General features: G+C 37.5%; 1 protein-coding gene across 1 annotated transcript in view; it reads left to right on the top strand.

Annotated features, from left to right (window-relative positions):
- Positions 1-13,760, top strand: part of LOC311167750 (nesprin-1-like) — a gene marked incomplete at its 5' end in the record, with an annotated part of 158,238 nt that extends 144,478 nt beyond the window's left edge. Inside the window, 8 exons of the mRNA XM_084228799.1 lie at positions 315-473; positions 683-891; positions 1,489-1,597; positions 2,979-3,143; positions 6,010-6,177; positions 7,677-7,847; positions 8,585-8,725; positions 13,481-13,760. Of these exons, the coding sequence (XP_084084925.1) occupies positions 315-473; positions 683-891; positions 1,489-1,597; positions 2,979-3,143; positions 6,010-6,177; positions 7,677-7,847; positions 8,585-8,725; positions 13,481-13,663 (1,305 nt within the window). The 3' untranslated portion in view covers positions 13,664-13,760. The remainder of the gene's footprint in view (positions 1-314; positions 474-682; positions 892-1,488; positions 1,598-2,978; positions 3,144-6,009; positions 6,178-7,676; positions 7,848-8,584; positions 8,726-13,480) is intronic.
- Positions 13,761-14,798: the final 1,038 nt, after the last annotated feature.

Below are 14,798 nucleotides of genomic sequence, written 5' to 3'. Positions count from 1 at the left end.
CATCTCACTCAGTTATTGACAAAATTAAAAGACTTGCTGAGGAGAGGGCGTGAGTGCATGATTTAAATCTAGATCTTCTATTTACCCTGGATTCTCAGTGGTCTAACCTCTAAAATAGGAACATGAATACTGTGCATGTTTATCATAAGAATTTAACAGGCTGGTCACTGTGAAAACACCCGACCCACAGAGGCTGGGAGGATTCTCTGAACCCAGTCCCGGGTAAAGGCAAAGTCGGGGCAGACCGTGGAGGTTACATTTCACTGACCCTAAGGGGAATATTTTATGTTTTCTCCACTTGCAATCGAATGTAGGATCTTCAAGGAGAAGCCCCATACCATTTGCTTCATCTGAAGATTGACGTAGAGAAGAATAAATTCTTTACCTCCATAGAGGAATGCAGAACCGAACTGGATCGAGAGACCAAGCTGGTGTCCCAGGAAGGCAGTGAAAAAATGATTCAGGAGCACAGGGTATGTCATGCAGAGTCCTGTTGTCACTTAAAACTGAGAACTGATGCTTTGGTTTGGGTGTGAAAACAGTGACTAGCTTCCTTACTTTACATCCCTAGAAAAAATGGGAACTACTTTTGGTTTTTCTATGAAAGTATGGAAGTTGACTATGAGTTCTATGAAAATATGGAAGTTGGGCATTGATACTAAAACTGTTTCTTGCTCATCAGATTTTCTTCGGTGACAAAAGTCCTTATCATCTCTGTGAGAAAAGGTTGCAGCTCATGGAAGAACTGTGTCTGAAACTCCCAGTCCGGGATCCAGAAAGGAACAAACCAGAAGCCTGTCGCGCTGCTCTCAAAGAGCTCAGAGCCGACATTGATGGCACCTACGCGCAGCTGGTGGGAGACCCAGACAAGTGGAGGGACTACACCAGCAGGTAGTCTTGGACGGGTTCCCCGGGAGATATCTGTCTTAGTTCTGTCAACTCCGAGATCATCACAAAGCGACAGATGACATGTGTCATCTTGTGCAAGAAAGAAAGTCAGATTGTCTGATCCTGCCCATGCTCTTGTTCCAAAATGCTTCATTGTATAAAATGAATGGGTTTATGGAAGAAGCAGGGTGAAAGTGCTGTGTTTCCAAGTGACCCAAATGTGATCTCATTGAGGTCAATGTGGCTCATCTCTTCTTCCCTGATTTTCTCATCTCCCCAAATGGGACTTCTGCCTCTTGGGGTTTTGTATCACTCTGGAGGGACACGTGACACCCCAAGTAGTATCTTCCTCCCTCCAAGTGCTCTGAACCTGGGGTCCATCCTTTACCTGTTCTGCTTTCTCTTTGCTCTAAGTAGCAGTGCACAGTGGGGGCCAGCTGCTTTGAGCTTTGGGCTCAAGGAACAGTTTTAAAAACATTTGTCAATCACTTTATCGCCACTTGATTGTTAAATTTCCACGAATGAATGTAAAATAGAAGGTGAATTTTAACTATGGTGATATTTTCCCTCTGTAGTAAGAATACACTTGTGTTATTTCAGAATGTCTGAATTCTCATCTTGGATATCTGCAAAGGAGGCACAATTGAAAGGAATTAAGAGTGATGCCCTCGACTCTGCCAACCACGGAGAGGTTAAGCGTGCCGTTGAGGTGAGTTCTGGGCCATTTTTTGTTATTAGTGAAAAATTTTCACTAATAAAAAAATGACGGTAGACAATATAACTGATGTCTTTTCTTTCTTCCTGTAGAAAAATTGATTTCCTGAAAATTGTCTTCAAAATAAGTTTCCTTGGTTACTGTGGAGAAGTCTAGGGTTTCTTTCTATTGAATGAGTGTTAGCTTTGGGATTTAATCATGTTCAGGGAAGCCACTAATGCATTTTTAGCTAGTGGGGGATCCTGAGGTAAAAATAGCATGCACGGTTGTATAACAAAGCAGAGCTTTAAAAATTGTCATGGAAAACAAAACACTTTAGGCTTTTGTACAATACATTTTCAGCCACTTGAAAGCCAAGTCACAGAAAATGAGAGAATTGATAAGGCCTGTAAGCAGCCTTTCTCTGTCACATTCAGCCTCTGGAGGGGATCAGCCTCCAGAGCATGGGGACAGCCTCAGGCTGAGCCCAGTTTGTGTCCTGTGAGTGGCACACGGCTGCCCACTCCTCGCATTGCATTGCGGCTCTTCCCTGCAGACTCACACTATGGGAACATTCTTGAATTTTCAGCGTTTTGAAGACACATAGTTGCTATTAATGAGAACATATTTCCTCCCTGTTCCTGTCATCTGAGTTCCATTTTGTTTGCCTCTAAAAATTACAATCCTTTTAAATGCCAGAAGTGCTTAATAATACTGTGCTTGCTTTGCAGGGTATTTATATTTGCTACCAGGTGCTCTTATAGTAGAAAAAACACATTTTTATCTTAGAATGAAGAGATCACTTGCTTCCAGAACCAACTATTTTCTGGTTGGCGTGCATTTGCCCTGTAAGACCCTCTGCAGCAGCCGACCGCCCATGTGGTTGGAGACTTTACCTTTGTGCCTCCCAGAGCAACAGGTTGGGGAGGGGTTTCCCCATTACCATTGCCTTGGTCCCCAGCACAAGGGCTGAGCCCTGCAGTCTCCCCAGCATTGTCTTGGGCTTGCTATGCTAGCCAAAAATACCATGTTCCTTCCAGCTCACAGAAAATGAGGTAACAAAATAGATTATATGTTGTAATCCCTAATTTGGATAGCATATCTACATTATTTAGAAGCATCTTTTTGGTGCTCACAGAAATATCAACAAATACCTAACCATCTAATTATGAAGATAATTTTTTGGTGAGTATCGATTTTACACCTCAGGTATTGCTATTGGATAAACATTTCTTTGTAGCACTTGTAAACTTTTGTGAAAGATCTGAACAAAAAGTTAAAAAGCAGGCGTTCCACTGGTGCGTGAATGTCTGACTCTTACTTCTACCTTACAAACCTTCTGCCTAGAAAGTTATGATCACCGTTGCCCCTTACATCAAATCTTCTTTCATTTCAGGAAATCAGAAATGGTGTGACCAAAAATGGTGAAACTCTCAGTTGGTTGAAAGCCAGGCTTAAAGTCTTGATGGAAGTTTCTTCTGAGAAGGAAGCCCAAAGGCAAGGCGACGAGCTGGCCAAATTATCCAGTTCTTTCAAGGCTCTTGTGACACTGTTGTCAGAGGTATAGCATTTCCTCACACTCTAGACAGACATTTCTGGGGGAAGAATCTGGGAAGCATCTGGAGGATTTTTTTCTTTTGGCTGTAGGCTAGTGAATAATTTTATTAAAAAGTTGAGTTGAAGTTGTACCATTAAGGTATTTGCATGAATGATGGGGAAGATGAGTCAGATGTTTGAATTATGGTCAGTGCATCATTGGATTTACCTAACAATCTATCTATAAGGACAAAGCTTTTCATACTCTTTTGACTGTTACTAAAACCATTATTTCATGGACAGTTTAAGGCATATCAGGACAGTTAAGAGCACAGGCTTGAAAATCAAATAAACCCAGTTTTAGAGCTTCATTCTGGCACTCACCTTCAAATACCACCTCAAGCTCGTCATTATATAATGTTGAGCTTGTAATTAATAGCTCTGAACCTTGGTTTCCTTACTTGTAATACAAGGCTAAAAATACTTATCCCAAAAGCAGTGTCAAGTATTGAATGCACTTATGTGTGGAAACTTAGTACAGTGCCTAACAAAAGTCAATGCTAAATAATTGATGTTGATAAATTCAGTGTTCAGTCAGCAGAAAAGTAAAGGCCCTTTTATATTTATTTATTTATTTATTTTGAAGATTTATTTAAAGATTTATTTACTTATTTATACAAGCACTGGTTATAGTCAGAAGTGCAGAAGGGTGAAAGAATTCACCAGAGCCAGAGCAGGGAACAGAACAGACAGTCCGATGAAATACACTGCTGAGGGGAGCAGCGGGTAGAGCAGGAGAGGTCTGCATGCCTTGTGGGACCCTCGCCGGTGGCCAGGGATCGAACTGGTGCTACAGAGGCTGCGGGCAGCTTCGCAGCCCAGCACTCAACCGCTGCCCCACCAGGGGAGGCCCAATTAAAGGCCCTTTTAGGCAAGATCTACTCATTTCAAAATTCTTGATGAACATTTCAATATTTATAATCCTATATCTTTAAAATATATAAACCCATCTGCTTCTTTTCTAGAAGGTCTCCTTCTATGCTCTGTGAGAACATTTTAATGACCGGGTTGTCTTACAAGTCTGAGTTGGTGCATGGGAAGATAATGAAGAATCCAAAGTAGAATAGATATTATTTCTTGAATCATTTATAAGCTTGCATGGAAAAATGATAACTAGATGTCTACGAAGTTCCCTGATTTTGAGGATCTAACAATCTCTATAGACATCCCTTATTAATAGATTATCAGTTAACCTTTTGTATTTTTAATCCACGCATGAGACTCTACTTGTGAGTTATATAAGCCAAAAATTATATTGTACTGCTGTGATTTTAGTTTCACATGAGAATTTTGAGATATATCAATTTGTTAAGAATTTTTGGCAAATTGAACATAGTGATAGGCTTAATCAGATTTTAGAAAATAAGCTATTTCAATTCTTTGATCATCATCTTTCATCATAATAGTCAAGTTTAGTTCATTGTCACTACCACACTTGAAGTGAAATTCTGAAATTATCTTTCTGTATTCTTTCTTTGGTCAAGAAGTTCAGGATAAAAGTAAGGGTAACCAAAAATGGTGAATAGGTATGAATGTTATCTTTGATCTGAGGCCTAATAAATAGTCACATACATTGATAAGCATCATATATTTTGTTACACATACACTAAATAAAAACCACTTAATAGTCTTTAAAATTAGAAGTAGTTAGTCTCCCTAACATTTCCAAGGTCATTTACTCACTGTGTCTTCCAAGTACTCTCATGACACAGCCAGTGGGACTCGTGCCAACAATCTAACAAATGCAGACATTAATTCTTTGCACACTCATTTAGCTTCAGCTGCTGTGTAATGTCTACTAATACCCTTGTTTGGTACTTAATCACTTAATGAAGGCAAAAAGAGGAATGGAGAACACCACACTCAGTTTATGTAAAGATTTGTATAGAAAGATGGATTTGACACATTCAGTCCATCTTTTCGTTGAAATTCATTGAGTATTTAAAATGTGTTTAACACAGTGTTTCAGTCATCCAGTCGAAGGGGGAAAAAGCCATGGTGGATTTTTAATATGCAATGAAAAGCCACTTCTTTCAACAGAGCTGTGATTTACTGAGGTCAGGGATTTGTGGTTTTCACAGGATCTTACCGCTGTTTGGAGAACGGCAGTTCCAGTAACCTTGGATGAACTCAGAGCACAAGAGAGTCAAAGAAAAATATAGGATAAAAGGAGACATTGAAAGTCTTCTGTGAAAGACAAATAATGATAAAATATGAAGATGATGATAATAATAGTGGCAAAGGAAAGGGATAGACCTTGAAAATAAAAGATACTGGTGAAACTGAATAGAGGAAACAGAAGTTAGAAGAGAAAGCTGAGCCTTTAGGAAAATGACAAGAAAATTATCTAAAGAACCACAAAATTAGAAATTATTTGATGGTTTATGTAGAAATACTGGAAGTACATTTACAACAAATATTCTTTTATTCTTTTCATCATTTTTCTTCTCCACAAAGTTTTACTTACTTCCTTTTAATAGGGTGGGCTCACCTTTCTTACAACACACTGTTATCATTTATAATTATATTTTAGACATGAAATTGTAATGAAGGAGATCCAAGAAACAATATATATAATATATATAGTTTCATTATCCTGCATAAATTACCAAGTCAAGTGGGTTTGCAATATGGCATCAAATGAAACATGTGATTTCCATAAGTGAAAATAGAGTTTAGCAATTTTTAAATAAGCTTCAAATACATAAGATAGAATAAAAGTTAGAGATCTGTGTATGTATTTCAAGTTGTTAAGAGAGACTACATCTTTAAAAAATTTTAAGATTACATGAGTATATGACTTGCTTTTTTTTTTCCCCATGAAAATCAAGGTTGAAAAGATGCTAAGTAACTTTGGTGATTGTGTCCAGTACAAAGAAATAGTCAAAAGTTCTCTTGAAGATTTAATTTCTGGCTCCAAGGAGGTCCAGGAACAAGCTGAGAAAATCTTGGACACTGAAAATCTGTTTGAAGCACAACAGTTACTTCTTCACCACCAGGTAGAATGTCTCTTTACCCCAGTGCATTTGTATCACATGATTGATCACTGATGGAGCCCTGGAGAATAATACCACAGCCACTGGGTGGGAACAAAGCAAAGGGGCTAGAAAAGAAACCCAACTGAATGGTTAAAAGAACTTGATGCATGAGTTCTCTCTGTTAAATGTTTCAGAAGATCCTGCAAGATTAATTCTCAGACTGCATGATTTGTTCAAGGAATACTGCAGAGGGAACATTAATTTTGCTGTAAAATGTTGCATTAAACTTGCAAATGGTGCTTTTTAGAACAGAGAAGGAAGTCATATATAGATAATTGCTTCAGATTTGAGGTGGCTGTTGTTTTGCCATTTTGTTAAAATCTTTCTCTTCAAAATACAACTTTGAATATACCTTTGAGTAGGAAATTTTAATTTAGAGGAAGTTCCAGATCTTTCAGGAGGGTAAGTTCTTAAGAAGTATTAGAACTGGAAGTAATGTTCTAATACACACACACACACACACACACTCTCTCTCTCTCTCTCTCTCTCTCTCTCTATATATATATATATATATATATATACACACACACATTACACACATTACGTGTGTCCATAATAAACAATTGTCCAACTCAATACAAAAGGATGATTTAAATTAAATATTTAATGATAAAATTTAATTAATATATAGCAAAAGGATATCCAATTTTATATGTAATAATATACAAAAATGGAAGTTGCACTGAAAGTTTGTAACATAGATGCCTCTTAATAAATTTAGTAATTATGAAAAGGCTAAGTACAAAAAAATTAATGCTTAGCATTACATAGTTCTCAATCACTGTCAAAGTGTTGTTTGGTTCCAATTTATTGTAAGTCAGGAGAAACATGAAAGTATAGATATTTACATTAATATTTTAAAACTGAACAATTCTTGACCAAGGGCTTGGTTACAACTTACGTATTTTCACAAAGTGAAAGTTGTGCGCTTACGTGAGATTGGTGTGCCATTGTGTTTTTACATTATACTTCCATAAAAGTTTACTTTAAAACAGAATTTGCCCCGAATATTTTAGCAGACGAATCATTCTGAATGCACCCAGGGATTAAGTCTCTTAATACACTATAAATGATAAAAAGTATTGGAGTTCGCACGTTGTGTTTTTAGACAGAAAATAGTTTTTTAAGGAGACTCATATCAAATGAATAGGTTTGCCAGATTCCTCATGGAATATTGCACAAAATGCCAAATATTGTCTAAATCTGCACACAAATTAAAACCAAACCAAATCAATTATGTTATTGTTTACCATTAAAAACATAAAATATTTATAAATAAGGTCCATATTTGAGTAACATAGAGCCTCCATTACCATTTTAACTGCACATCTTAAATTTAAAATAGAGCTTGGGCCTACCCCCACATGAGTCTGCACCTTTCTGTACCTATTTTAAAGTGTGGGTGTCTCTGCTTAGCCTCAAGTAACATTTATATCCATCTGTTGAACAAATGCTTCCAGCAAAAGACAAAAAGGATCTCTGCAAAGAAGAGGGACGTGCAGCAGCAGATTGCACAGGCTCGGCAGGAAGAAGGGGGGCTGCCTGGTCGTGCCCGGGAGGAGCTGCGCAAGCTGGAGAGCACCCTGGAGGGCATGGAGCAGAGCAGGGAGAAGCAGGAGCGCCGCATCCAGGTAGGAGACCAGAAGTCCCAGTTGTGTTAACTTCCGGGTCATAGATTATTCCTCTACTAGAGGGGCAAGTGTTTATTCGTGCCTCTGAGCCTCCACATTGCTTATGTTAGATGCTTTCATTATAGGTGAATGCTGCAATTAGCACATATTGCAAATGTGGGTGCTTAAAAGAGAATTTGTGAACTTTACCCAAGTCACAGAGCAGCAATTAGTAATGAAACCAGGATTTTAATCCACACTTGTTTGAATCCAAAAATTTCCATTCTCCACAACTTTATTCTTTATTGTGATCTTCACACATTACATTATTATTTTTTTAATTTTTGCCACTGCTTTCCTCTTTCTTTCTCCATTCTGTCTATCTTTCCTTTTTTTTTTTTTTTTTGAGAGACATTGGAAGACGTTCTGTTCCTGTCTCAACGTTCTGTTCCTGTCTCCTTTATCGACATCTTTAGTAATAACATTGGATTCATAGGACTTTACAGCTGAGAGAAAACTCAGAGTCCTAATCCACACATCTTCTTTATGTAGATGAACTGAGATTCAAATGGAGACTTTTTATAGCAGCATCAGAATCATGTTTATTCAGTGTGACTGAAATTTGAACTGAGAGTTAACTGGAAGTTGACAGCCTAAGAAATGAATGGAAATGTGAAAATATTTTATGACATACTTTGATAATAATTCATAACATGGCATGTTGGTGTTTTGTTTCTTTTTTTGTTTTTTGAATTTAGGTCACCTTAAGAAAATGGGAGCGATTTGAAACAAACAAAGAGACAGTGGTCAGATACCTTTTTCAGACAGGTTCCAGCCATGAGCGCTTCTTGAGTTTTAGCAGTTTGGAAAGCTTGTCTTCAGAATTGGAACAGACAAAGGTATACCAATAAGACCATATAGTTGCTTGGCCCACTTTATTCAGAAGAAAAATCGTTTCCACTCAATTGTTAGTATTCATTATTATAATTATTCATTTAATCAATACCTTTGATGATTTATGATTTATTTTTCAACACACTGGCCAAGTTGCTCTGGAGAATGAAACCATCAGTGTGATCTATGCATTAAGAACTAAGAGTTTTCATTAAAGTGAGAACTGATTAGTTCCCTAATCTATGAATACATTTCAGAAAATTTTTTTCTGAAGGCAGTGATATTTTTAACTGAATTTTGAAGGGTTTATGAGGCAGAGAAACACAGAACTGGGAGCAGAAAATGAACATTCCTGTAATGGGGAATGCCATGAAGTACAGATGAGTTAGGATGGGGAGTGTATGTTGTACAGCAGAAAAAGGAAAGTGCACTTGTAAAGGAAAGTTGGGCCATATCACAAAGACTCTTGAGGGATAAAGAAGTACTTTCCAGGCAGCTTGGAGCATGCTTTCCAACACTCTCTTCATAAGAGTCATGGATTCAGAGCTGTACTTCTAGAAGATGACCTTTGAAGCAGGTGTAGACAACTAATATGATGAAAAGATCCCAGTCATGGGATCTACTTAGAAAGTCATTGCACATGCTCACTGATGTGACATGGATGAAGGAAATGAATGGCAATGGATGTGTGGGGGACAGATGAAAACAACAGAGTGAAGGAAAGGAAGGTACTCATGATTGTGAGCCTGACATAGACAAGGGGGTAAAATGGAGAGCTTGAAGAAGTAGCTGTCTGTGGGACAACATGGCAGCTCAGTTTTGGACATCTTGTATTGGAGGCTCCCATGGGATGTCCAAGAGATTACACTTAGCAGATGTCCTTGGTGAGCTCCCCTGTGTAATGTCAGAGAAGACCAATAAATTTGTGTGAGTCATTGAGAGGAATCATTCAGGCCTTTTGGGTTCCGATAGCATGTGTTTTGGAGTTACAGAAAGACTGAGTACAGAAATGTGTTAGCCAGTGTGTAAGAAAGTGTTCACCCTTTCACAGCCTTTGGCAAGTAAATCCCTGTGCTTCTATTTTCTTACCAATAGAAGGTTCTTGTCATTCATACTGCTAATTTCGCATTATGTCTCCTACTATTAACTTACTAAGGAGTTTGAAGTTTCATCAGGCTACAGAATCTTTTAATTCTGTGTGATTTTCATCAACCACTAAAATAGAAATTTTTTTAACATAATAATTAATTGTGGTAGCGTTAGGATTCTCCCCATCAGGTACTGCTGCCAGATGCTATGATCACTAAATCACCCATTGGCCACCATAGTCCATTGAGCTTCCCTCCATCTTTGTTCCTACTCCTCCCCCAACTGCTCCACCCTTTGGATGCTTCAGTTCTATAGTCTGTTTTCAAGGGTTAGTTTTTTTTTTTTTTTAAGATTTATTTATTTATGCATACAAGAGCTGGGGTAAAGGCCAGAGGTGGGAAGGTGAGAGGATTCACCAGAGACAGAGTAGGGAACAGAACAGGCAGATTGACTGAAACACACTGCTGAGGGGAGCAGCAGGGAGACAGGAGAGGTCTGCTTCACCATGTGGGTCAGCTAGCTGGCTGGGGATTGAACTCGTGCTGCAGTGGCTGCGGACAGCTTCATAGGTTGCATCTTAACCCCTTGCGCCACCCGGGAGGCCCCTCAAGGGTTAGCTTTTAAGGTTATCTTACTCTGGTTCTTAGTTTATTTTCTCTATAGAACTTTATTTCTAATTATACTTATATCTTAAAAATATATTGGGGGCCTTTTATAAACACATGCATATTTATTGGGTTGATTATCCTCTGTAAGTCCACCCAGCTTCCTCCGGAGTTTCTGTCTGTGGTTCCATTTTACTAATCTCTTTAAATTGTTTTAGCTGCCTGACTATGAAACATGTAACCTTTTTAGTCTTATTATTAAAATTATTTTTATTTTTTAAAGACTTTTTCATTTATTTATTTTTTTAAAGATTTTATTTATTTATTCAAGCACTGGGGTACAGGCCAGAGGCGCGGGAGGGTGAGAGAATTCACTAGAGACAGAGCAAGAAGCAGAACAGACAGAAGGACAGAAGTACACTGCTGAGGGGAGCAGCAGGGAGACAGGAGATTCCATGTGGGAATCTCCTTGGCCAGCCGGGAATTGAACCGATGCTGCAGAGGCTACGGACAGCTTCACAGCACTGCATTCAACCCACTGCGCCACTGGGAAGACCCTAAAATTCTTTTTAGTTAATAATCTTTCTGTCATTGGGATTGATTTAATAATCTGAGCTAATGTTCATTAGACATATACTACATACTGGTACTATCGTTTGATGTTTATCATCTTCTTTAATCCCCCAAACAATCCTTAGTAGGAACCATTATCAATCTGTGTATAAATAAGGAAATATGAAGGGAAGAGTTATTAATGAACATATCCAAGATCTCAGGATTACTACGTGGAAAGATTGGGGTGCAAACCCAAAGTTTTGAGTCCAGAGCCCACACCCTTAGCCACTACATTATATTTTCATAAAACAATAAGCCAATGATATTCGTGTGTATGTTGGCCACTGTGCCAGCACATGTAATCTAGAATAATCATTCTCTCTTGTTCTTTGCTCACCTGACATTGTTAACACTGCCTTCACTTAGGTGTAGCGCTTGGGTGATGTGTATGCTTTGCCTGCCAGTGTGAGGGACAGCATTCTTAGCAATATCAACTTTAATCTTCAACAAGGCTTTACTGATGAGGGAATGAAAATTCAGAGAGTGTGTGGCTCAGCTAGGGAGGGACAGAGCCTGGTTTCAACTCCAGGTCTAACAGAGGCCAGAGTCCAGATTCCTGCTGCATCTGCTGCCACTCAAAGTCTTGTTAGGACTCAGAAATCCAGTCTTACCATGCACCTTATTCTATTTTTGTTGAATTTGGTTATTCTCAGCATTTTTGTGTTCTTTGCAGTCCTCAAGTTTTGTGCTCCCCGTAAGTAACTCCCATGAAAATTTCTTGGATTGAATATACATAAGCGTCTTCAAATATAATTCTACTTTTTCCATGTTTTGATCTGGCCCCCTCAAGGAGGAAAAAAACTACTACTTTATTTAACACTTTTGATTCTATTCATGGGATTCTGAGAGATCATGCCATGATTCACAGTCTTCACAATTGAATCTACAGTGATTATACGTTTACTTATAGCAATGGTGGGTGCTTTTAACCACAGAACTTAATGTTGTGACATTAGCTTAGGATATTATAAATTTCTCACCATATGGGTGGAAGCTGTACTTATTTTTATTCTCTCAAATTGCAGCATATTTCTCTAAAATAATGTTGATATTTCTTGGAGGGCATTAAGTTTTTCACACAGGAAGAAACAATAGTATCATGTATTAATTCTAGCCTCTGTGGCATTTTGTAATAATTCTGGGAAATGCTCTGCAGGAATGGCAGCTATCACAAAGCTGAATTAAAAAAAAAATTTTTACATCAGATTTCCACTTTGCTTATTTAGGAGTCTATAAGCAAATTTTACACTCCCTATAAGATTCTCTTATGTGAGAGACCCAAAGTAAATTTTCTTCACTCTAGATTATCTCTGGGTTTACCTTTTCTTCTTCAGTATTTGATATGTTTACCTGACCAAATTGATATAACAGCTAAAATTTACCAGAAAGAGTAATTTTTGAAGTAAAATAGTTTACTATTATTGAAAAATCGTTGTATGAAATTTATTTATTTATTTATTTTTAAAGATTTATTTTATTTATGCATAGAAGAACTGGGGTATAGGCCAGAGGTGCAGGGGTGAGAGGATTCACCAGAGACAGAGTGGGGAGCAGACAGGCAGATCCACTGAAATACACTGTTGAGGGGAGCAGCGGGCGAGACAGGAGAGGTCTGTTGCACCATGTGGGTCAGCTTCCTGGCTGGGAATAAAACTCAGGCCTCAGTGGAAATATTGTGATAGTGTTGAGTCTCAACCCCATATGCCACCAGGGAGGCCCTGTTCTCTATTTTATGTGAGGGGCACCAAAAAAAATGACAATAAATACTTGCCAGAGTGACAGAAACTTAAAAATGAGATTGTTATTGAAATGCTAACACTATCACAAGAAAGAGCCGACAAGTGATTTACCCAAGTCGAGCAGCGAAGTAATGAGGAAATCCAGGAGTCTATTCCCAGTTTGACTGGTTCAAAACTTATCCTCTCTCCATAATATATTATTTGCAAAGTAATAAGGTTGAACAGCATGAAGCTCAAACTAGCTCTCTTTTCAGGGTTCTGAAATGTTTCTTTATCATGAACCTACATTGACTAAGATATTTTCAATTAAATAAGTCAACATTTATATTCATTGATCTAGAAATCTTTTATTTCTATGATTAAGAAAATCAGTCATTGCCCAAACTGGTCTGTAATGAATATATTTGTGTATAAGTTAAATAGTGCAATGCAGCTTGGAATTCTAAACAATAAACCAAAACCAGAAACAATGGAAAAACTTGTTTGATGAATTGTTGCATTACTATGAAGGTAGATATCTGATTGTGCATATAAAATGAAAATAATTTAGCAAAGTCTGTTTTGGCCATGATAAAATTATTGCAGAGCACATGATTTACCAACATTTATCAATCCACCCATGTCTTCTGGGGGAGACTCAGCAGTCTGTGCAACTTATTTGAAGTTAGAGTTTATTGTAAGATTCCCTCCTAACAATCATCTCCTTTTCTAGGAGTTTTCTAAGAGAACAGAGGGTATTGCAACTCAGGCTGAGAATCTTGTGAAGGAAGCTGCAGAGATACCACTTGGGCCCAAGAATAAGCAGCTGCTTCAACAGCAGGCCAAGTCCATCAAAGAGCAAGTCAAAAAATTAGAAGAGACGCTTGAAGAAGAGTATGTGCTTGACAAGTCCTAAACTTTCTTCTCTGAGATAAAGTTTCATACAGTCTTTCCTGTATATTGTATCCAAAACATTCTTTTCAAAGCTCAAAGTGTCTGTGTATTTCAGCATGTTTTGAGGAAGCAATTCACAACTCACAAGACAGTCTCACCAATACAGAAACTGACATCTATCACAGAGCAGAAAAATAGAAGGGATGTGGTTTTTGCATCTAAAACTGATTCTGTTCATGAGAAAGCCATATCTATTAAATTCTGTGGCCTTTATGCCTTGGGGAGGAAATCTCAATAAATCCCCAATATTTTAAATAATTTTTTTGTATTACTTTGTTGTCACTAGTTAGAGAAAGAGGAGATACTTAGGTTGTCTTAGATTCCAGGCTTAAATACACATGACACCAACCAAGTGTCGCCAACTCCAAGAAGCTTCCAGAGCTTGTTATAGTGCCTCAGTACAAATTGTCACTGATTGATATACTCTTTCCAGAAATTAACTTCAAGATCTATTTTACTTTCAAACATTCAGTGTTTATCTAAAAAGAAAGAACAGTTTGGTCTAGGATAGCCTATCATGTACAAAATATATACGACATAAATTTAGAAAGGATAAACATGAAGACATAGTCGATATTCCTTAAAATAATAAGGCTGAACATTTCTATTCTAAGGTTGTTTAGTGACCAATCACTAATGCATATTTTTTAAGGTATAAGATAAGAATTTCTAAGATGGATTTTAAAATGTAAGATTTGTTTTCGATCCTATTAATACCTTGAAATTAACATTGTGCATTTGCCGGATGGAAATTTGTTGAATAATTTATTGAAAGCAAATCCTGAATTAAAAACTTTGAGAACATTATATTAAATATTAGCCACAAAATTATGGAAATAGTAAAACTTAGATTTTATTGAAAGGAATATACTTTTATTAGAACTACCATTTGAATCTTTATTCCATTTGAAAGCTTGTAATATAATGTAGTGTGCATTGCCTATGCTGATGAGAGGATTAGGCGTACCCAGGGGATTCATTTGAGACTGTAATATTATTAACTTTGACAATCAGTGATGCCACTGTATTTTTCATGGTGTCTTCAAGTGCCTTTTGGTGAACAGGGAAATTCTTTTGCTTTTTGCTTATTTTTTTAG

Source organism: Talpa europaea (assembly GCF_964194135.1).
Source record: "Talpa europaea genome assembly, chromosome: 2".
Classification (NCBI taxonomy): Eukaryota; Metazoa; Chordata; class Mammalia; order Eulipotyphla; family Talpidae; genus Talpa; species Talpa europaea.
Note: the sequence above shows the minus strand (reverse complement) of the source record. Positions and strands in the feature narration are given on the sequence as shown.